The sequence below is a fragment of the Aotus nancymaae genome, unplaced genomic scaffold, assembly GCF_030222135.1.
Source record: "Aotus nancymaae isolate 86718 unplaced genomic scaffold, 86718_ANA_hifiasm-v0.15.2.pri h1tg000062l, whole genome shotgun sequence".
NCBI classification, from domain to species: Eukaryota; Metazoa; Chordata; class Mammalia; order Primates; family Aotidae; genus Aotus; species Aotus nancymaae.
Window position 1 is genome coordinate 2935161 of NW_026988476.1, and position 25557 is coordinate 2960717.

The window sequence follows — 25557 nt, forward strand, 5'->3', positions numbered from 1 at the left end:
GGCCAATACTGAGAATGAGAACAAACTTGGATACACACAGAATTCTGATACACATATAATAATTTCACAATATCCAGGAGAATGTCCCAACTCTTTATTTATTGTAAAATTCTTTTTTGACTCTTAAAATTTCTTGAATTCAGGGCTTAGACATGCTTTATGTTCTGCTGAAATTTTTGCCACAATGATATTTACCTTATCTTTATATTTTCAACAATGTCTAGCAGTGTGCTTTTTTGCACATAGAAGGTACTTAATAAATATGTGTTAAATAAATGAATAAGTGATCGATATTTGTTGCATTAGGATTTGATCTGTTTCAAAATAATTTTTTAAATATTTTTCTCCATTTTCCTGTGTTAGCCTTATCATCTTTCATTCACACCACAAAGATGCCAGCAGAACTTCTGAAAATAGACATCAAATATTTGTTGTATGTATTCAAATGTGAATATACCTGCACATCCACATGGTCTGTATATAGAGTGGCACTTTCTTGGTCTTTCTAAGAACATCTCATGATGGGGGAAGAGTACCTGTACACTGCCCACTATACACAGAAACCTGGTGAGAGTACACAGATACAGGGGGCTGAGTGAGGTGGAAAAATAGCAGATGATAAAGGTATCATGAATTGAATGGACTCCAATTTTGCTTGCTTTCATGATTTCTATTTATATTCTTGAGGCTACACTTAGAAGCAGGAAGGGAGGTAGAAAGCTAGATCTCCCTAAAGGGAAGGAATGCTTAGCTTTTATTGTAAGTTGGGAACACTGGGATTTCTCAGGTTTCTATTGTGAGTGATGAAACTTTTTAGTATTGGCAAGAAAAGAGTTAGGAAATGTACAATAAATAAAAAGTTGTGAGGATGGGATATAATTCAGAAGAAACCCAGAGAGAATCCTTGAAAGGACTCCTGTTTCCCCTATATCAGACAGCTTAGTTTTGCTATCTGTCTGGGATACACAGAGGTGTCATCCAGAAATGTTCACCCAGGACCAGTGGGTTTTATCTAATCTGCATCTCACAGATTTCAGCTAACTGTATAATCATGGTTCTGTTAGGAAACCTGACATATTGTCTAATACTATTTGGCTAAGACTAACCTTTTACGATGAAGCAACGGTGCATTCATATACACACACAGGTCATTTTTGTTTGTTTTTGAAGGGAAAGAAGATAATGAATAGTTTATAACTAGTTACACTTCAGATAACCTCTTTATTTTTCTTCTTGGATTTAACTACTTGTTCCCTAAATAATAGACTTTTTGACTTAATTTTTCCCCCAAACCAATTTATATATACAGATATAACAACACAAGTCTAAATACAATAGTAAATACCATTTAATGCTATAAGTACTGGAAAGCACTATTTTCATCTTCCATTTATAAACCATCTAAATTCTAGTTTTCTGATTAGCATCCACAGATGACAAACAATATCTCTCTAAGTCCATCTGATCAGCAAAGGATCTCTTAATTTTTTACCAAAACTTTAATTATGAGAGTATCAAGAATTAGGACTAGAGTTCTAACAGACTCTGCCCTTACTTCTGCTTACAGATTTACTGTACACATCTGAAGGAATCTATGGTAAACATCAAGTCAGATATGAATTTGTAAAATATTCTGAGCCCTAGGTAGTCTATCAGACAAAGGAGATTGGGGAATAATACTTTGAACAGGTGGGACACTCTACTGAGAAGATTGAGCTTGAATAAGTGTAACTTCTACATTAAAAGAGTCAAGTATTTGGGGGAAATGAAAAGCAAAGTAACTCTCAAATTTATGCAAATTCAAGAAAGGAGAAAGAACAGACAAACTGATACCCTAAAGATAAGAGACGGGGCAAAATGAATGATTTTGCATGGATTCTTGGCATTTAGAAAGAGTCACAATATAGAAAATTAGGAAAAAAAAAGGCTGATTTTGGTAGATCTCCAGAAAATTCATTTAGTAAGAGAATACCTTGTATGAAATTCATGAAACCTTCTCTGTTGGATGTATTTTCACCTCACCTGGAAGAAAATCTTCTGAGTGATAACCGATGGAAACCTCAGTGATATTATCAATCAGTTTAGGGTTGGAGTCTAGGATTGGAGGCATGTTAATCGACCTTATAGTTCCCAGCTCAGCCAATTGCAATTGTATAGGTCTCAGTTTGTGATTAAGATGTCTCTAAGATGATATTTATCATTAGTTTTATCAAATCTAACTGATTGGGATAGATTTGCAAAAGAACATAAATGAGAAATCTTGCATTTGTGAAATCTGGTTGTGATAAGTATCCCTGGGTGTGATTGTCCTTGGAGACTTGGTACAGTAGAGAGTTTTTCAATAGGAAAAGCTTTTGGAAGCATGTATGAATCTGGGAAACCATATGATATACCACTGTGTGGGATGATAGACTGAGCTCTGTCTACACAGGCTGACAACACACCAGAGCATGGCAGGACAGTGTGATCTGACTCTATGGGACTCTATGCCCACATCTCTGCCTTGTCCCCTTCTAATGGACTATTTGTGTTCCTGGATGTTATTTGTCTTTTTATTTACCATTATCCACAATTCCATTTTCTTTTTTTCTCATAATGTTTTTGAGGTAATCTAATGCTTGAATTAAAGGGTTATGAATCTTAAAATGTTATCTAGGAAAAACCTTAATGTCAAAAACCTAGCTTGTGAGAAGCATCATAAAGAATATGTATTTTTACCTTTTTCCACTTCAGTGTCAGGACATTCTTAGTTAAGCATTACAAATATTAATCAAGATTATTTAAAAGGCAAATCTGAAGAATGGGTTAAGTTTAATAGGGAAATGACATCTCAATTCATTCCTAAGTATGTGTGGAAGCCTGCACTTGCTCCTTATGACCTCCAGGTGGTGCTATTTACCCAGACATGAAAAGCAGGAGCCCAGCCCCATTTCTTTCTCTTAGGTTTGCAGTTGGGCTTTCATATTTTCAAAATATTTTGTTTCTACAGATGTATTCTTTTAAATGGCCAATAAAATTTTATAACCACTATTTGAAAAATTGCAAGATTATTGTGATTTGTGCTTCCTAGCCAAGAATATATCTTTATGTCTGTAGGTACCTGGAGTCAAGTGTTTATGTTTGTTCATTGGTCTCACTCTTCTATGCTTCCTTCCCTCTTAGCACACAGGCTCAGACACAGATGTTTGGGCTGTGGACAGAACTGGTCCAAGGACCTTTAAATACTTATGTAATTTTAAAATATATTTCTAGTTCAGCTATGGTAACTGAACCCCATAGGCTTCTGAATGAAGAACACCATCTTTACAGGAATGCTTTTATCCCCAAGGCCAATGAGCATTCCTAGCAGACCTGACCTGATTTTTTGGCAGGGGGATGGTTGTCAGACACCAGAAATGTTTTGATGTTTTGAGGTCACCAATACAGTGACACACCACAATCCAGTCCAAATTCCTCAGAAAAGTCATCCTAGAGAAAAACTGAAAGGAAAGTATTGACAATTTCTTTCTCATTTTGATAGACTTCACAGCTAGGAATAGTGGAAATCCCATCACAGCAAAGATGAAACTAGAATCAGAGTGCGGTGGGATCAATTTCATCATGGATAAAGTTTGGAACTTTCAATATTGGCTTTTTACAGAATAACTAACTAACATGCCTTTCTTGCCCCTTTTTTCTCCTTTTCTTTCCTCTCACAAGGGGTTTGTAAACAAGCTGGATGAATTCATTCAATGGTTAAATGAAGCCATGGAAACTACAGAGAATTGGACTCCCCCTAAAGCAGAGATGGATGGCCTTAAACTGTATCTGGAGACACACTTGGTAGGCGAGATTATGTTGTTCTTGCTGTCAATAATCAAAGGATTTATTGTACTGCTTGTTTGTTTATGAGGAATATCAATTTTATTTATCAAAGGTTACTATATGCCTCTGAAAACAAGTTTTAATGGGTTACAGAAGCTGAAAATTTACAGGCATTTCAAGTAATACTGTGAAATCTAAATCCTCTCTATTTCAAGCTACCTTTTCAAAGCTTTTTCTGGAAGCGTAATTATTTAAAAATACCTTAGAAAATTTTATTAGATCCTTGTTCTCTAAAGCAACTGAAGATTTTTCCCTTTCTTAAAAGCAAACAAATAAAAGAGATAATTTTGATGACCATTCTAAGCTTTCTAGAATTCTCATAAAATTAATTAACCTCTCATTATCAAGAGGGTCTACATTATCTGTTCTATACTGGGTTATTTTAATAAAATATTTAAAATGATCTTCATCATTTTTGCTGCTATATGAGTTTTTCAGCATACAATTAATACAACTGTCATTGCACTCATCCCTGTGCATAGAGAAAAGCATGGAGGAGAAGTGGAAAACACTCAGATGAATTTGCTTCTGAATATGTTAAAAGCAAGAATTATAGACTGAGGGACATTCAATGAACCTCATGAGGTTTTTACTGAATGTTTCAAATGGCCGATATCAATTATGAAGGGGTGGAAACCAAGTAGTGGAGTGTGATAAAGCATGAAGAAAAAGCACGTGTCATAGGAAATGAAAATTCAAGCTTTAAGGATCTCATCTTTATTCCTTTCACTGATAGCATAAAATTGACAAAGGCAATGAACATGAATCCTTGGGTACCCAACTGTGGGGTTGATTTTCTGCCCCTCTTACACACTCAGAATTTGGATTGAATAAACATGATGTGGGAGTCCTACCTGTATGCGAGTTCGCAGGCTTCCAGAACTGTTGTTCTCTGTGACGTTAAGTGAGAAAGAGCGAAGGGAGAGATGGAGAGGGAGAAAAGAGGGGCAAGAGAGAATGTTTCAGTTTTTGGTGTTTGTGTTTTGCAGTGTGTTTTATAAGAGAATAACAGGCTCAAAATCCTACTGCTGCCTGCAAATAGCCTTGGGAATGATAAAGAATGACAAGACTGTGTGGTCTTAGAGGATGAGCGTGTTGCTTCCCTTTTTAGAGACCTGAGTCGATGATGTGTAAAAATGCCAGTGACCCTAACCACCTCTCTTGTACTTGGGTTTTTACGTACTGTCCTTAGTACTCATTTCCCTGTTGAGTAGAGTTTCAATTTTTTTTTTAAAGAGGGCATTTCATAATAGCAAGATAAAGATATTCACTGCTTTATAATGTAAATTGTATTAATTAGAATGTCAACTTTTCACTGGCATTGTTCTGACAGAAATTCTAATCTGTGTTTAAACAGGAGTATATGAACTTTATTTCACATTAAGTGTGCTGTCTTAATTTCTCTTGACTTAATATTTTATGGAAAACACACATTTAGTTTTTAAGGTCCCAGAGGGCACAAGGGCATAAAGAGCACTTTAACTCTAGATTATTTATTGAAAGCCAGGCTAGGAGAGTATGAACCCAAGATTCCTTTTCCCCTTTGGAGGTTGAGTGATATGGCCCCTTTATAACCAATGAGCACTCTCTCAAATGTGGTATTACAGGGTTTCTTACTTGGCATCCTAACGTTGGCCTCTACCTCATTTTAGCCCAATGCAGTTCACTAGAGTTTTTTGTGATGATGGAATATTCTATATTGCTGTGTCCTATGTGGGGACCACAAACTACATGTATCTATTGTGCATTTGAAATGTGGCTAATGCAACTGAAGAAATGAATTTTTAATTTTAATTGAATTATGTTTAAATTTAAATTGCCACATTTGACTAGTGACTTCTGTATTGTCTCTAACCTCACAAACTGCAGAGCTTTTTATGGGTGACCATAATGAACTGCAATATCTGTACCTGACTCATACTGACATTTTCATCCCAAAATGTGGAAGTCATTATCCAGTTTGCTGTGGGTCACCAGTATAAAGATCTGCAGCAGAGTCCTTCTTAAGACTTTTATTTCTTAAAGAACAGTCTTGTTTCTGCACTTCTTGGATGAGTTTTCTCTACTGTCCCATGTCTGATTATATTGGTTGGAATGGAGCTATCACAGGAACATCTTCCTTATTTCTGCTTTGCAAATAGTGAGGGACTTTGTTCTCCAGACCTGTTTACTGAATGTTAAATTACAGTCTCAAGTTTCACTTCCAAAATAATGAATCATAATTTCTAACAGTTACTGAAGACCTAATGTGTGTAGATTGCCACTGAACGATATTCTTAAAGCGCAATCAAGAGTCACTGTTCTACTGCATGCTTTGTCTGTTACTTTAGATACGGCCTGTGGCTCAAATATCTTTCAAGCAAATTCTTAGCTTTTCTGTTTCCATATGAGTCTGTATTGTCCTCCTGATCAGTATTGTCATTTTTATTGTATTTCTTTACTGTCATGCTGAGTTAATATTAAGTTATTCTTTTCAATCTTCCCATAAAAGAAAATATATGAGTAAGGCTAGAGATTTATATTTCTTAGTTAGCCCTGCATAAATCATTATTGCTTTTTAATGAGGAGGCAAGTGGTATTTGCAAGATTGTCCAGTAGTAGAGGTAGCTACATGAGTTTCTTTAAACATGTCTCTAGATTTTATAATTTCACATTAAATCAACAGATGTGCAAGCCTGCAGGGTCTGAGTCTCCCCTGGGTTAATAATGTGTTAGACTAACTGGCACCCTCCAATATTTATTATGAATAAAAATATAAAAATAATACCAAAAGTTGTATGTTCATATTTTGATACTTAATTCAATTATTTTCCATGATGGCAACTAAGGGTTTTCACCAACACAAATCAATTAAAGCTTTATAATACCTTTATGAGAGATATGAAGGAGCTTTATTTTAACTGTAAGAAACACTGTGAAATTGCGATGATACATAAATGATTTTCCATGATAATTAATCATCTGCTTGCAACCTGGCTGCTCCTTTCAAAAATACAATTCCTATCTTCCTAGAAAATGACATTTTCAGGAAAATGTCATTCCGGAAAGGTATTTTGCAAGTATTGAACATTCTCTCTTCTTTGAAAACCACTTTTAAGATAGAATTGTATAGGTGTGTTCTTGGACAGGCTTTTCTCTCTCCCTTCTCTAAGCTCTGTCTTCTTCCTACCACAAAACAAAACAAAACAAACAACAACAACAAAACCCACAAAGCTTTATTGAGGTATAATTGACATACAATAAATGGCACATTTTAAAGTATAGTGGTCCCTCATATTTGAAGTGGTTATGTACCAAGCCCCACAGTGGATGCCTAAAACCTCAGATAGTACCAAACCCCACGTATACTGTGTTTTTGATTTGGTAACCCAGATGACTACTAAGTGACTAATGGGCAGGTAGCATATACAGCATGGAGACACTGTACAGAGGGATGATTCACATTCCAGGTGGGACACAACGGGATGGTGCAAGATTTCACTACACAACTCAGAATGGCATGCAATTTAAAACTTAATGAAATGTTCATGTCTGAAGCTTTGCATTTATATTTTCAGACCATGGTTAACCACAGGTAACTGAAACTGAAGAAAGCAAAACCGTGCATAAAGGGAACTACTGTATACAATTTTATGTTTTGACAATCTGACAAATATATACACCCATGAAACAATCACTGCAATTAAGAGAGTGAACATGCTTATCACCCAGAATGTTCTTCATGACACTTTGTAATTCTTTCCTCCTACCCCGGCCTCTCCTCCATCCCTAAGCAATCATTGATCTGCGTCTTGACGCTATTAGGTTAGTTTGTATTTCCTAGAATTGTATATAAATTGAATAAAACAATATGTACTTTTTTTCAGTTTGTCTTCTTTCATTCAGCATACTTATTTTGGGATATGTTATGTTGTTGCATGTATCAATTATTCATTCCTTTGTATTGCTGAGAAGTAGTCTATTGTATGGATATACCACAAATTCACTGTTGATGGACATTCAAGCTGTTTTCCCCATTCTTTTTTTTTTTTTTTTTTTTTTTTGCTGCCTAAGGAAACAGAGTTACCAAAAGCTATTTGAGTAGAAGCATAATAGAAACATACTAAATAACTATCATAAATAGTTCTTGGGTAGTTTCCCCGCCCCATTAAGAGAGTTTTTATATAGTATCTTTAGAATTAGAATGCCTAAGAGTAAAGCAGCAGAGCAGGTCAGCACTTCCCCCTCTAAAGATATTATTTCATATCCATTTGCTCCTGAAACAGTAACTCTGATCTCTCAAGTTGTTATGCATACCTAATTCATCAAATGTAGTCATTCACAGGAAGACAAAGCAGCACTTCCTTTATGTGGAACCAATCAGCATATTCAGTAGGAATAAGTGAAATCAAACCAATACCAGACAGCTGTGCAAGATTTAGGAAAAATAATCAACCACAAAGGGCTGGCTTAAACTTAGGAAATATAGTTGCATAGACAGCAGCACTATGTTATTTTGGACACACATTAACCAACCACATTGAAATAGCCTTGGAGAAACAAGATTCTTAATTCAATTTGATAAATTAGGAATATGGGGGGAAATGGTGACTGTGAACTAAATATATAACACAACTGTGAGTGTGAGTGCCAGGTGGTTATTTAGGTGCTAGGAATACACCATGAATGAGCTTGGTTGCTTTCTTTCAGGGATTTTCAGTCTAAGAGAGGTAATGATAGATTATATGTAGTCATCTATAGACCCATAAATGACTAATGATTTTGATCAGTAAACTTTTTGTAGGATAAGCAATGTATTCTTAGGAGTACAGAGAACATTTTTATTGGTTCTTTCTGGAGGTAGAGAACGTTCAAAGAGGTAATTTGACATAGACCTCAAAGGCCATATGTAATTTTGTTAGGGAAGGGAGGAGGTGAGATGGGAGGAAACTTTGTAAGTATGGTAAGAGAGCTATGGTGAGCTATGTGGTGTAGCTGAGACTAGGTTGGAGTCTCACAGGTTGGGGTTGGGTGGTAAGGGAGGTTGAATGTCTTTTTAATAGATTAAACTTTTCTCTGAGGGCAATGGCGACTCATTGAAGGTTTTTTTTTTTTTTTTTTTTTTTTTTTTAAACAGGAGAATAACATTAATCAACCATAAATTTGATGGGAGTAGGGTCAGCTTGCATAGATTAACTGGATGAGGTTCATGGCTTAGTTGAGAGAACAACTCTGTGCGTGAAGGAAAATGGATTTAGGTAGAGTATTTGAAGGATATGCTGGTATGGGCAAGCTTTTATTAATTTTGTGAATTGTGTTTAAAATAAAAGATTAAAGGCAGTAAAAAGTTAAAGTCAACAGTAAATCCCCTTTTTACTCATGTTCCCATTGGTTCTCCTCCTTCGAGGCAACCAATGTTCCTTATTTCTTTATATTATTTCTGATTTATTTCAGGTATTTAAAAACAGGCTGAGGGAGGTGGCTAATGCCTGTAATCCCAGCAGGATTTGGGAGGCCAAGGCAGGCAGATAAATTATGTGAGGCCAGGAGTTTGAGACTAACCTGGCCAATATAGTGAAACCTTGTCTCCACTCAAAACACAAAAATTAGCCAGGTGTAGTGGTGCATATCTGTAATCCCAGCTACTCAGGAGGCTGAGGCATGAAAATTTCTTGAACCTGGGAGGCAGAGGTTGCAGCGAGCTGAGATTGTGTCACTGCACTCCAGCCTGGGCGACTGAGCAAGACTGTCTCAAAAAACAGAAACAGATCTATCTGTGTATTTAACTTTGTTCCTGTAGTTTCTATTAGTAATATTTCAAAATCAATAGAACTACTTCATCCTTTTGGATGGCTGCACAGTATTCCACTTATAAATAAGCCATAATTTACATAACCAGTTCTTTGTGATGGAAATTTAGTTTGTTCACAGTGTTTTTCTATTATAATTGATATTTTAATGCATATTCTTGGAAATTCATCATGTTGGATAATATAAGTATATCCTTAGAATAAATACCTTACATACGAAATTTCTGGATCAAGGTTAAGCACATTTAAAATTTTGGTGTATTACCAAACTGTCCTTCATAGAGATTTTACCAGTTTATACTCAATAATGCATGAGAATGCCTATTTCTGCACATTCTTGCTATCAGAGTATGTTATCACATTTGTTGAACTTTGTCCCTCTGATAGTTAAAGATGGCATGTTACTGTAGTTCAATCTGTATTTCTTGTATTTTAAGTGGCATTGAATATCTCTCCATGTTTTCAGGAGTCATCTGTATTTCCTTTTTGAGAACTATCTTCTCATATTCTTAGCCTGTTTTTCTGTTGGCCATTGTTTTTTTGCTTCAGGATTTTTATATTGAGAAAATTAGTCTTTTTTCTGTGAAAGGGAAATTTTTAAAAAGCATTCTGGGGTTCTGTTCTAAAAGCGTATGGTTATCTCAACAGTTTGAAGAATCAAGGGTTAGGCAGACATGGAGGGCCAGGCTAATAAGCATGTAATAGGTTTCTACTGGGGCGAAAGCATATTTGGATTCCAGTTCTGGAAAGATCAGTATGTTCTAAGGAGTTTGCTTGCTTAGACTTGGAAGGAACAAGCTAAAGGTCAAGGTAACTATAATCGAATGAGTAGATTAAAAGATGTTGGAATAATGGGAGAAATGGTGGATCAGGGTTAGGTGGGGGTAGGTAAGAATAGAGAAAAGGGAATAAATTCAAGAAAGAGGAACAGATTAGAGACATGTCAACAGTTCTCTTTTTGAGGCTCACTCTTTTCTAGTCAGAAATCTCATGACCAACATATTTTGTCTGTCTGAGTTTCCCCTAAGGCTTTAGCACAGGACAGCCCACTGCTCTACAGCTGGGCAAGAGTTGAGTGTAGTGAAGAATGCAGGAATTGCTGAGAGCTTCTCTCTCTTTTTGTGGAGCAGGACCAAGACCCTAGGACCATTCTAGGGGTGTGTGAAACCAGGAAACACGACATTATAAGTAGCATTTACATGGAAAAGAGGGAGCAAATGTCATACAAGTACAGTGAGTATCAGGGGTATGTGCTAAAGGTAGAATGAACTGTCTTTCATATAACTTCTATAATTATGGAACTTTACTTAGAGAAAAACATTAAATTATACTCACTGAAAAAAATTTCAAATTGTGTTAAACAGCATAAAATTAAAAGTAAAAAGTCTTACCCTCCCTTGGGTAACAAATGTAAATAGTTCTATATATTTTTGAACCTTTTTATGGAAAAATGCATATACTTTAAGGATTATTTAATTCATACTTTACAAGCTGTTCAACAACTTGCTTTTTGTATCTAAATATATCACAGATATACTTCTATCAGTATATGAAGATCTATTGCACATTTTAGCAGCTCCTTAATATTTTTTGTGGCTATGCCATAATTTATTTAATCATTTATATGATGATGGGCATTTAAACTGCCTTCTTATTTATGCTTTTGCAAATAATACTCAATGAACTTTATTTTAGTATCAATTGAGAGTCTCCTCCTTGTCCCATTAGTGTCTGCCTACAACAGCAACTCAGAGACTCTGTGTAATAAATCTGTCACACTCCAGGGACAGCTTTTTCTCTAAGTCCTAAAAAATGAGTGGGGTTTGTGTGTGTATGAGTTTTCAGGCCATGTTTATAGCAGTAGACTTTTAAAACACAACTTCCTGAACTTTGTTGTTCCTTTTAAGATTGGTGCCTGCAATTTTAGGTGGCTGCCACATGATGGCACAGGAGCACCAAATTCCTCCAGACAGTGCTTACAGTCTTAGTATCCAGGAAGGGTTTGAAAATGTTTCTTTATTGTGTCATCATACTAAATACGTATAAAAACAGATTAAATTTAAATATAAAGTGTCTAGCTAACAAATTCTCAAAAATATATATACATGTATTATCTGTATTTCTTTAGATCTTCATGTTATATTTCTGATTAAACAGCTTTCATTTGTCTCATAAGAAAAACCAGTATACTTCTTTTTAAAAATATATATATATTTTATCGCACTTTAGGTTCTGGGGTACGTGTGCAGAACATGCAGGATTGTTGCATAGGTACATACATGGCAATGTGGTTTGCTGCCTCCATCCCCCTGTAACCTATATCTGGCATTTCTCCCCATGTTATCCTTCCCCAACCTTCTTACCCCTCGCTGTCCCTCCTCTATTTCCCTCCAACAGACCCCAGTGTGTGATGCTCCCCTCCCTGTGTCCATGTGTTCTCATTGTTCAACACCCACCTATGAGTGAGGACATGCAGTGTTTGATTTTCTGTTCTTGTGTCAGTTTGCTGAGAATGATGGAAAACCCAGTATACTTCTTACAGAGTTTTTAGTTATACAATAAAATTTCCCCAAATACTTGCAGCTGTGTTTCTCTTGCTTGCCCTCCTGTCTCTACCTCTGCTCCATTTTTCATTGCTTGAAGTTAAGAGATGACAGGGTTTTCTTTTTCTCACTTCCTGGTGCCCATCTCTCCTAGCCTCTCCATAGGCAGCTATGGCCCCAGCAAGTTAAGCTTCACAAGACCAGCAGCTGACATTTGGCTGTGCTGCTCAGCTAATGGGAGCAGTGGGTCAAACTTCAAAAGCATGAACTGTCAGAGTTTGGTTGGCCTGCCCCACCTCCCTCAGCCTTGATGAGCAGGCTGGTGGCCTTAAGGGGGCTTTGAAGTCCCATTTGCTTGTCCCCCTTGATTCCCACCAGTTTAAGGGTAGTTGCAGAGAATTTAGTGGGAAGTGGCAACATTAATTCTCTTTGGGGGACTTGAAATACCATTCAGCTCCCAGCCTTGAGTTTCTTCCTTTGGTGGCACAGGGATGGAAGGGTCTTTCAGAGATTTTAGCATGCAGGCATTTTGAGGTTGGCATGTGGGAACAGTAAGGTAGGAGGCTCATTTTGGATGTACAAAAGTCTTGGACTATATTCCTTTACTTATGTAACTCTAATTTTGTGCATCTAGGAGACAAATAATGTTGTCTTCCCTTTTCAGTTAAATAGAATTCCTGTGCTGTTTAAAGCACCTGGGAATGTACTTCTGCCTGACTTAGTTTAAGGACTCTTGGGCATGATACCCAGCAGTTATTGTTTTGAAAATTGTTAGTGCCCATTTTACTAATTTGTTACTTTATTTTCTTTTTAGGAAATAATGACTGTTTTAAATTAGAATGCCAGGGAAGCACTGCATTTATTCAGTGCTTCCTATTTAGGGCAGTGTAATACTCAAGAGAAATTTTACAGACAAGCCTTGCACTATGAGGGTCCATGCCCAGGCTGAGGGACACTGTGTGTGGATGAGACTCACATGAGCTGGGGTGTGGTCACCTAACCATCTCTCTCCATGTGTAGATTCATAAGCTTATCCTACATCTCCACTGCATTACATGGAATTTTGGAATCTTGAAATAATTCACCTGATACAAATAACATTAAGTTAAAGTTCCAGATCTTTACATTAGCCAGAAAAATGCCTGATCTATTTCCATAAGGTTGTTGTGAAGATGAAATAAACGTGTTTTATGTGAGGATGAGGATGCTTTTATCATCTGGGGGAAGTTGTGCACATCTTCCTTGGAGACCTGAGAACATTTCGTTTGAGAAGCTTCGTTGTTCTTGAAAAAGTTGAAATTCTCCCTGCCCACCCTCCCCTCAGCTGTTCTCTTGATGCTGTCACCTACTTGAGGGACGGCTTTTGTCTCTTTAGTGTCTCCCACAACTCCTAGCCTTGCACATGCATGATAGATATTAAAAATATCTGCTAAATGAATGAGTGAGCATTTATAAAAGCAGTGTTAGAATCATTGTGGGCAACAGATTCTAACTAATGTTCTAAATCTTCAAGCAATAATTGAGCATGTCTGCAAGTTATTTCCTCTATGACTTAAAAATCAAAATGGACTCATCACAGGGCTTTCTAGGTTTTGTCTGGTATATTTGTGACAAGAAAAACATCTATAGTGGGAAAAAATAGCAATGTTTTCTTCTGTTTCAGGATCCTGAAACAGAAGAAAACATTGCTATTTTTTTGGCCAACAACAACAACAAAAAAAAAACACCAGGAAAATTAAAATGTAAACTCAGATATTTAAAAGTTATTTTTTTTAATTTCACAGGTTAATGCTACTGTTTCAAAATATGAAGACAGTATGGCTAGACAGTATGTTAATGACTTGACATTACAAAATTTATTAAATTTATTTTTAAAGTGGTTTGGTTCCCCCTCTCAAATGCATGAAGCATGTGGGAGTTGGAATAGATCTGCCCCAGGCTGCCAAACAAATTTTTAATGGAACTGGAGTCCTTCAGGGATTGTCCTAAATCCACATAATATTCTTAAGTCCTGGTGTTTGCACTGGGACCTGTATATTAGCAGATGTACGTGTGAATAATATGCTTATATCAATCCATCACTCTCGTGACTCCACATCTGTAGGGGCTGCTGCACATCAATTATTCCACCTCAGGGGGTAGAGAAATATTTGGGCCAGCATTGACCTCCTTTTCAATCAGGGCCTCTAAGCAGTGTGTTCTGGAAGTCAAATGGTCCCTTTAGATAGAACCTCTGTTTGGGAATCCATTTGGCCTAATGTGGCCATACTGGGAAGTGAATGTGATAACCTGTGTCAGGTGTGGAGATGGCATCCAGAGAAGCAAATGAAAATTCTGTCACTCAGAACCGCCATCAACATCCAGGATCTCTTCCATCTATCTAATTCTTGCATAACATATTAGCCATTCTATCAGAAAAGAATGTCAGCCTCAGTAAGATGCATCTACTTTGCACCAAAAAAAAAAAAAACCCAACTGTTTGTTTGAAATAAATTGTAACTTGTTTGAAGAGCTAAATTCACTTTCAAATTCTTGGAAATATTTTTATTGTCTGAGGCTTCAGGAAGAAAGTCTCCTCAGGAAGAAAGAGGATTTTTGTCTTCATATCTCAGTGTTTTTTTTTTCAAAAGGAAAACAAAGATTTTATAATGCTTATCTTTTTGATCAAAAACTTGGAACTTCTTTCTCAAGAGTACAGAGTTCTTTTTTTAAAAGCTTCTGTTATTATACCTAGAGGTGTGTTACAGATTGTCATAACTGATAAATCAATGACAAATGTAGCCACTTCATTTTGTTGGGAAAATAGACAATTGTGGTAGCTGCTGACCATTTATTTAATTATGTGGTAAGTACCACATGATGAGAGGGCAAAGTTAATTGATGATTTGGGCTATCTCAGCCAGGGCACAGTTTACATGGCAATTACACTGGGATCATCTAAGCATAATTGGTAAGTAATTTTGTAAGCAAAGGAACATGACAGCTCATTTACATGGTGTTCACTGAGTAAAATTTGGGGACATTTATCAACTACTTCCAAGTGAAGAGTGATGGTACCAGTATCTCCCAAAATGCCACAAGCTGTTTAAAAGCTATGTAGGAGGTTTTTGGTACAAATCTACATGCATTCATTCCCCTGACCATTTGTTAGTGTGTGTTGTGTGCCAGGCACTGTCGTAGACACTGAGGATATAAAAATGAATGAAAAAAGGAGTTCTACTCTCAAGGAACTCATGTAGGCAAAGCAGACACATTAATAATTTTACCACAATATAGTAAGTGAAGGCTTGAGCTCTGTATAAGTACTATGGGCGCCAAGGGTAGAGAAACCAGTTGGGTGGAAGGTGGTCAGAGAGCTTGCTAGAGAAGACCATACCTGACATGGATCTTAAAGGATGTGCCGGGCTTTTCAAGGGGAAGAGTTTGCCAGGCAGAAGTGCCAGCAAGAGTAGAATCTTGGAGAAGCAAGACAGCTGGTGTGAGCTGGAAACTTTAAGCAATCCAGGCACATTTCAAGGAAGATATGGGGCCTGTGAAGTTGAGTTGGCTGGGATCTCAGAGGAACTTGTAGGTCATGCTTGGGGCCTGGATCTTACTCTGTACCCTGGCAAGCCATTAGATAGTCTTAAGAGGAAGAGGATCTTCATCAGAGTTGTTTTGTAGGAAGGTCATTTTGTATAATAAAACCATTTGCATTACTGCAATATGCCAGGCCTTGTTGCACATGTATCAAGGCATTTCATCCTCACAGCAACCCCATGAAGTAGGCATTAACATTTCCCCTCATTTATAGTTGAAGAAACTGAGTACACAGAGGTTGGCCAAAGCTACACAGTGGGTAAAGGAGGAGCCAGGATTTGAACCCAGACTGTCCTGCTCCAGAGCCCTTGCTTGTCAATAGCCCTGTTTCACATCATGTCATAACTCCCTTGACACAGCTGACTGCAATTCCTTGTTTATATAATGTCCCTCCCCCACCCCTTCCCCCCAACACACACACACCACTGTGAGCTCTGTGAGGGCAGGGACCATGTCTATCTTGTTTATAGCCATATTCTTCAGGCTTAAGACAGTGCCTGAACCTTCATAGGCATGTAACAAATGAGGAATAAGTCTAGTTTTGATGGCTGGGACTTGAGTTAACCCGACAAGGGATGACGATGAAATCCTGAATCTAAGGCAATGTTAGTCAATATGGAGAGGTGAAGAAGGGGAAAGAAATGGTCAGGGCTTGCTGATTGATTGGATGTGTGGATTTTGTTGGAATATTCTCACAGTGCTTCTGCTTTCCAACCCATACACTGGAGGGATGACTTGGCAAAAGAATCTGAAGCAGTGGGAAGCTCACCCTGCTCTTCACAGAGCTCTTAAATTCCTGAGAAGAAATGTTGTGGACTCAGAACGACATGTTAGAATAGACTTCCCTTGAGATGGTTAAAAATAGAATGGACACATCTGCCTGGGACGGCTGAGAGACAGAGCTGCCCTTGGGTAGATGAGTGGTTAGATAGCCTTTGGGGTTCTTCCCCTTCGAAAATTCTCTGATATAAAATAAATAAAAATTCTCCCAAGCTGCCTATGCTTAACTACCTGGCTTGGAGAAGATAAAACTGAAGTATTCAGGGTTGGAAAAGATTAAGTCCAAATGCCTGGATGGTAAATAAGGAAACAGAAGCCCTGATGGGTTAAATGACTCCTCCAAGAGCACACACTTGAGGCAAAAGGAATACCCAATCACTGGCTTCTCAGTCTGGGCTTGCTCTTCCCCATGTCTCATACAGCAGCATTTATGTTTTGGGGGCTCCTCTGTGGGCCGACTTGTGCTGCTTAGAAGCACAACAGCAAAGGAAGCCTGGCACGTTCCCTTCAGGAATTCAGAGTGCCTCAACAATAAAGGACACTTATCACCTGGAAATGTCACAAAGTACCATCTATTACATGCAATATTTGGAAAATAGAGAAAATGAATTTTAAAATCCATAATGATTTTTTAGCCTCACTCATTTCCTGGCACTGCTTTAATGCTTTACATTTATTAACTCTAATTCTCACTGTTTCATTGCTTTATATTCATTATCTCTAATTCTTACAAAAACCTAGAAGTTAGATAGCATTATTTTCTTTTTATATTTTAGAAAACTAAAGCACCTAGAACTTGTTCCATAAGATCAGACCATGGTAACTCCAAGTCTAACCCTGTACAAGTTATGTTAACATTTTGTTGTGTTTCTTTGCAGTCTTTTTCTATGTACTAAGACTATTTACTTACATATATGTAATTTTATCATAGCTATAATTTGGAATCTTCATTTTTTTGTAAAATGCTCCATATATTTTCCATGTGATTGTGTAGTCTTCATTTTGATGGCTATCTAATGTCTTACCAAATTTTATGATGTTCTTAAATGTTTACTCATATAAATCTTCCAATTCTTGGCATATATGGCATTTTAAAGATATATTTTGAAGACTGGTACATCTGCCCATCCTCTTTGCATGGCACTATGGAGGGGAGAAGAGAAACAACACAGGGGATCATGGCTTTCTTTTCCCCAGGAGCCCCTCTGAGAATGGGGAGTGGTTCTGGGCACAGCTCAGAGTGGAGCCTGGGCAGAGATGGCCTGAGGCAGATAGCAGGTGACTTTTCAAGCCTTGGCTTTTCTGATTGAACACACATTCTTCCTCCTGCCCTTGTAAAAAGACAAGTTTTCATTTTCTTAGGGTAGTAAAAACCTTTTGTGTGAAGAAAAAGTGTCATCAAGTGTCTTATTCATCAGCATATATACCATCTCTTTAAAATGACAGTGGGAGTAAAAGTTCATCAGTTCAATATGTCTTTCACATTTGGAGACTCCTGACTAATAACCTCTGGTATTTATCATCAGAACAGCCAAAGAACTAAATTCTGGCACATGCTTCTCTCACGCACTGAGAAAAACTTAAAAAGACAGAAGATTTTCTCCATTTTTCCTTCTATTCATTTAGAAAGAAAAGCATACCTTTTTTAATTAAAAAAAATATGAGCATGCAGAAACATCTGGACTGTATCACCACAGCAGCTTCCTAAATGGCTTCCTCGTCTCCAGTCTGCCCTTTTAAAATCAACACTATTTGCAACAGCTAGAAAGATTTCTAGATCACAGATTTGCACACGCCACTCTCCCATGTCACTGGCATATTCTTCCCTGACTCTCTCATGGTTCTTGGGGTCAAGTCCTGTGTAGCCATAGCTGCTGTCTCTCCTGCTTGCCCCCTGCCCCAGCCACACCGAGCTGTTTGTGGCTCCCTGCTTTGTGCTATAATATGGGAGTATCTTCAGACCCATGTACAAATCACTTCCTTCTCTACAAGCTCCCTGCTGTGCTCTGCTGAACCTGGATCCCAGCATGGGCTCCCACAACCCCTATCCAGCACTTAATTCAGAATATAACTCTCTATCTTGTTTGCATTTTATTTCATTTTGTTTTAGAGAAACAGTCTGGCTCTATTGACCAGGCTGGAGTGCAGTGGTATGATCATAGCTCACTGCAACCTTGAACTCCTGGTCTCAAGCAGTCTTCCCACCTGTTTCCTGAGTAGCCAGGACTATAGGTGTGTGCCACCACACACAGCTAATTTTAGCCTTGTTTTTGCTTGGCCAGCATAATACTTAAATAGGACAAGGCATATCACTGTTTAGTTTGCTTAAGGCTCCACTACTCTGTGTTATACACTAAACCCTAATTACACATTTGTTATATGCTGGGTCTTATAAAGCTACTTGTTTTCTTTTCTCCTTTACACAATAGAATATAAGCTCTTTGAGGACAAGGATTGTATTTAACTTTTGTATCTATAGGCTTGAGAAAGACTGCTCAATAAATATTTATTATATGAATTTATGCCTTATTAACAACAACAACAAAAATTAGGCCAGAAAAGCCTCTAAACTCTTTTTGGCCTTTCTGCTTGTTCACAAACATCACAAGACTCATGGAACTCAGTGGACCTGGCAGAAACTAAAAGTATTTCCATCAGGTGATTGAAAGTCTGTATTCATGATTTGATACTGCTAAGATTGAACCACTCTGAACATCTGAGCCTTTGAATGTGCGTATGATCTTTCCTACTTTTTCTTGTACAAGGATATCTGATTCCATCAAGGCATGTATTTCCTTGATTTTATGTACACATGACTATCAAACTGGGCTATTCATAAATATGAGTGGAAAGGATTAGATGTATTATTTTATCTGCTTTGCAAGTCTGATCATGACCAAAGTACCGTCAGTGGAAATACTCGAATTTGGTCCTGCCAATAAGTAGTACATTCAGATACAGGCAAGCTGGTGATGCTAGTGCTTATAGTAATAGAAGTGCCCATTGATGAATCTTTGATAATCCTGTGCTTGTTTCAGTCATTGGTTTTCTATTTCCTTAGTTATTCTCTTCTAGTCATTCAGCTACATGCTGCTTTAAAGATGCTAAAAAAGATCTGGTGTCATCCAGGACCCAGATTACTCGTATTTATGGAATTTCATATAATCAGTGCCATGGGACCATTGTGCCTGCCTATGGCAATGTTCTAGCCATAAATTTGTTCTCCAGAGAATGCTCTGCGTTTTCAGGGAGTGCTATGGATATTGCAGAGGGACTGTACACTATAGGACATTGCTGAGGAATGGAAATATGTTCAAGTATCAAGTTTAAGGAGAGAACAGTAACAAAAAAATAAAACCCTTTCATCTAAGCTTCTTTCCCTTGGGAAAGATGGGGACAAAATGGAGAGAGCTTATTATAGAATGCTTTAGCAGCCAGAAATTTCATTGACTATTTTGTTAATATGCCTGCTAGTCTGCCTTCTCAGAGGTTCATTGTGAATTCCTTAGTTGATATTATTAATGGTTAATGGGTGCACCTGAAAATCAAGCAATATTGTACCATTTGGGTAATAGTTATGTTAAATGGTTCTTTTCTACAGCATCAAGCTTATCAGATTATCTTTTTCGTAATAATGAATACCTCATCTTTTCCAATTTCCTAATCAAATGCTTCCATGTCATCTTGAAGCAGAGCCAGTTCCAGCTGCATCTGTTCTATACTCTTGGCTTCAATTATATCAAATTACTCAACCTACTTACAGTTCCTTAGATTCCCATTTGCTCTGAGACATAGGCCTCATGCACCTCTTTGGAGGCTCATGATTACCAACTATTCAAAACAAGTCTATTGTAAGTAAACAGTGACTCAAAGAGAGCCCTAGGCTAAATGTACAGTTATGAGGAAATTTCTAGAATAAGTTTCTTCCTAAATTTGTGCTCTTGGGTTGATCTTAGGTGTTATCTTTGCCCTGTCTCTGCTCCCTAAAACACACATATATCTCATTCTGCATGGTATTGCTTCAGAGTTGTGGATTTCCATGGCAGTCGCAAAAAGTAAGTGCAGCCATGTTTTAACTATAAAATAACAAACATTTAATTTTTCATAGGTAATACATAGTTTGGATTGATCAGAAGCATGAAGCTTCCCATACATTTCCATATTTTATTTTATCCAACCAAATACCTGTAGCTAAAATAGGACAGTACAATAAATGGTGAACAGCCTTGGGGAAACCTGATATTGTCACTTTCTGTTATATTGGCTGCTGAAACTTTATTGTATCTTATGCCTCTAGTCAGATGAAATGATTCATCATTCTGGAGTCATCTTTTAATAATGGCTTATAATTATAATAGCGTATAATTCTTTATAATTCAAGGCTTCATCTGCACATCTCTCGCCTTCATTTCTAGGTTCTTTTGATCATTGTTTCAGTCTTCTGAACTTTAAAAAGATCCATTTTCTCTGCTAAGAAAAGGAGAGTTTAGACTCATCACTGACCACCCAGGATGACTCAGGCTATACTTCCTTCTCCTAGTAATATGTGCAGTTGCCCGTTGGTGCCAGAGGCCATGCTTTATACCCCCTAAATCTCTGTTGCCCAGCACAGTGTATAGAATGGGCACAGTACATGGTTTCTAAGTGAATGAACGAATGAATACATGATTTCACAATTTATGATTTATTTACCTCTTTAATCCAAAATTATATTCTACCTGAAACTGTATCATTTCAAACTTCTGTCAAATATTCTTCATACCAAGTACAGAGCAGTGCATACCTTCTCAATAAATGTTTAGTGAGAGCAAAACATACATATTTTGGAGAAGGAGAAGCCAAAATTTGGCCACGCAGTATTTCAAAATCTATGCTTGTTCCAATTAGTCAAGTCAAGGAATGAATTTTCATCCCCCAAATTAACCACTGGTTCAATAGATTGGTTACTGTGATTACTTTCCACTAGACCTCCTGTGGTTGGAATGCCTTATGAGATTCCAGAGATGGAAAAATCTTTGGAAAGCCATCTATGTTTCTTGAAATATTAAATGGAAGCCTTCCCCTTCAGAGTGTTATTGATCAAGTCATCAGATATCCATGAAAATTTCTATCAAGCAACTTGTATGTGACAAGAATTGCAGATAAATGTAAAACTGGGAATTTTTCAAATTACTTATAATTTGGTAGTCAAGGATAGTAATAAAGCAGCATATAGTATGATAAATTTTAAAATAGAAGCAGACATAAGGAGCATCTCGAGGGGGGAGTAATTAATTCCGCATAAAGCATTAGGGAAGGCACCCTGAAAGAAATGGCGCTGAGTTAGATTTCAACCATGATAGGAGTTTTCGTCTTTTGGATAACCATCATGAGTGAAAAATGCCCCTGATTGTGCTTGAGGTATTCATTTATAAAGCAGTGTCATATTTTAGGGAATAAACTTTTAAAAAGCAAAGACCTGAAAGACATTTAACTCCTTGGTGCAGCACCTGAATCTGCCACTATATTCTTTGTTGTGCGATATCTGAGAAACAGAGTTGAACCAAACCCTACTGTATTAATGGATGTATATATGTGCACATAAGGGTAATATATTTTATGCTGCCAATTTTTTATGGTTTCATAAATAGTGCTATCACTAACATTTCTAAAAAATGAAGAAAAGAGCTCATATGTGCTAGTAGAAATTCAGTATATTTTATAGAACACTGCTACTCTTGATGTAGCCTATGGGAGGTGACTTTTCATAAAAACCTAATGAATTTCTAGATTTGTCAGCTGTTTCCAAACAGATGCACTTAGCTAATCTAATGGAAACATTTTGAGCCCAGATCCCAAATATCAATAGCTTTTAGTATTGCAAATTAGTTTGTCTATTGGGTAAATTGGGCTGTGTGGTTCTTGATAAAATGTAGCAAGTAATTTTATATGGATGTTTTATGTGTAACTGCCTTGCCAGGGTTTGATGCTCATGTTTTTCCTTACAGAGTTTTAAGTTGAATGTAGACAGTCATTGTGCTCTCAAGGAAGCTGTGGAGGAGGAAGGACACCAACTTCTTGAGCTTATTGCATCTCACAAAGCAGGTAAATCCTCCTGAAATATTGCAAGTCTTTATGTCTCCAGACTATTAAGAATGAAGAAGCATTGCTGTAAATTACTGCATATATTCACTTCCTTATGTATTATTAATATTTACATTATCAGATTGACCTTCAAGATTTATAAATGTTTCATATACTGCATACAATGCTGTGATACTTATAAGATGAAATACTGCCTCCAAATGGTCTGTTCATTTTATTTTGGACTTGCTGTTCGCCTGAGTTTCAGTTGAAATTACATTCTTGAAAACTTCACATTGACATGCTCTTTGATGTAGGGGCTCTGGAAATAACATTAAGATAATGAATGAGAATTATATATATAGTTATAATGCATACGCATTAGGGTACTTATAGATACCATTATAGATATAAGGCAAGCAGTCTAGATTATTTCCCTGCCGCTTCATACACATGAACATTTTGCATGTTGTTTGCTGGTCTTTGCATTAGCAGAGTTTATGGCCTTCAACCAGTTCTTAGCCCAGTATCAATATATTTATAAGGAACAGATTATAAATAAAAAATAGTTTTGTCATTTGGTTATGCTTATCCTGGTAATAGAAGACCGTAAGACAGGATGACTTACAGTTTGGCTCTAGGTTTGAGCTTACCACCGATAAATAGGAAAAAGATACTATTAATTGGATTTGCCAATGTTAAAGACTGTTGTCTTAATTCTGGCCTATTTACTGTATTTCTTATTGAATTGACTTTACCTATTTCCACATATATTTCTGATCATTATAAAGTCTCTAACAGATACACACAGAGTCTTTTATTTGGAATTCGAAGTGGTAATGTTATTAATTTTTATGCATTGTGGTTTTTGTTTCTCATATACTTTTTAAATCAATATACTGAGTCTAAATCAATTTCCAAGCCAGTCATCTATGTGGTTAACACATTTTTGCATCCTTATACCTCATTTCAAGAATTGCCTTTCTCTATGCTGAGTGACAAATGCTGATATGGCAGGTGTTGTTAATGGTCATTTAAAAATATTTATATTGTTTAAAACAGCCATCTAATTTACCAAACAAAAATAATGAGTAAAGATTCATTCAGGTCCACAACTTCTACTTTCCCCTTCTTTTGGAAAAGGACTGAAGGACATGCTGCGGATGATTGCAAGTCAATGGAAGGAGCTGCAGAGGCAAATCAAACGGCAACACAGCTGGATTCTCAGGGCTCTGGATACCATCAAAGCCGAGATACTGGCTACTGATGTGTCTGTGGAGGATGAGGAAGGGACTGGAAGCCCCAAGGTAAGTGGCTTGAAGTTTGCCTTATTTCCTCTTATTTCTGTCTTCTTTTGAACTAAGCACCACTGAAGTTTTCTTTCCAACCCTAAGGCTTTTCATTTCTACTGGGTAAACTTTATCTATCTCTCTCTATATATAAACAAAATGAAATGGCTTAGTTTAAAACAATAAAGCCTTCAACTATCAAGTTTTCCAGGAAGAGGTCTTTCTTTGAAAGTGGCAGGGTAGGTGGGGGACTGTACTTTAGGGGTGAGAGAAAGGGGGACATAAAACATTTAGTAAACAAAACATAAAGCATCTTTAACATGAATAATCAGAATGGTTTTAAATTGTTTTGTTGCAACTATAAATCACTATAATCAGTGCAATCACTCAGCTCTGACATCCATTAGCCGCTTGGTTACAGCAAATTAACAAAGAAGAGAGAAAGTGATTCATTATCTCATTCCTGTTAATGACTATCAGATGCATTGCCTAATTAGGGGATGGTCATTGTAGTGGGAAGAAGGTCATATGCTTTGCTACAAATCTTTTTGCTCTGAGTGTAAGTTCTCCATAATGGTACATGCACCGAATACAACAAGTACTTTAAAAATGAGTGTTGACGTGTTTTGGTTATTTGTTTTAGATGTACAAAATAACCCATAAAACATATGCAATTGAACTTTAAATGAGGCACCTTTTAATACAAACTGGCACTGTTCTAAAGGTATCTTTGGACTCATAGTGTGGAATATAATTTTATTAATTTGATATTTTCATGTAATCACTCTTTTGTGTCTGTTCCTATGTGAAAGTAAACACAGGAAACCAGTCTCATAATAAATTCAGAATAAAACATATTGTAACATGGGGGAAACAGATTTAAGAGTTCATGGTTTTTATTCCTGACTTGGACAAAGTAAGTAAATCATCATCAAATCACATTTATTCAGCATCCCCGTGGACTGGCATTGTGCTAAATGTATACAGAGAAAGTTAAACAAACACTTTGCCCTCTTAGACCCACGTTTTTAAATGCAGGCAGAGGAGAAATGCAACTAGCCCGGCAATGGTGAGACCCATGCAGCCAGTGAAAAGCTCAGACAATTTATGGCTTTTGAATCTCAAACTATGCCTTTAACTTATTTGTTGGAAACAGAAGATAGAATGATGAGCTCAGTTTCACTTAAAGAAGGCTCCATGAAGAAGGTCACATTTCAGGAAATACTTGAAGGAAGGAGGAGAGGTAGCTTGGCACAAAAGCACTATTTTAGGAAGTGATGTAATGAAAGGTTCAAAGCTGGAACTAATAATATGGAATGGAGAGTACATTCAGCAGACTTCTCAGGGCAGACTTGGAGCTATTTTAAGGAGTAGGCTGTAGGGAGAAGTTGACTGGGCTAATGTTATGGTGTGTGTGGAAGTGGGGAGAGGAAAGATGCTGAGAAATGACACAGTGAAAAACTTACTGTAGGAGGCAGAGGCAGGAGGATCACTTGTGGTCAGGAGTTGCAGACCAGCCTGGGCAACAAAGCAAGACCCCATCTCTGCAAAAAGTAAAAAGATGAGCTGGCCATGGTGACATGCACCTACACTCCTAGTTAGGAGGCTCAGGCAGGAGGATTGCTTGAGCCCAGTATTCAAGGCTACAGT

The 25557-nt window shown here is 37.1% G+C and overlaps 1 protein-coding gene across 4 annotated transcripts in view; it reads left to right on the forward strand.

Moving 5' to 3' along the window:
• AKAP6 (A-kinase anchoring protein 6) overlaps positions 1-25557 on the forward strand; it is a 538624-nt gene that overhangs the window by 276059 nt on the left and 237008 nt on the right. For all 4 annotated transcript variants that reach the window (XM_012468645.3, XM_012468654.3, XM_012468658.3 and 1 more), the window contains exons 5-7: positions 3700-3822; positions 22543-22639; positions 23762-23925. In XM_012468645.3, the coding sequence (XP_012324068.2) occupies positions 3700-3822; positions 22543-22639; positions 23762-23925 (384 nt within the window). The remainder of the gene's footprint in view (positions 1-3699; positions 3823-22542; positions 22640-23761; positions 23926-25557) is intronic.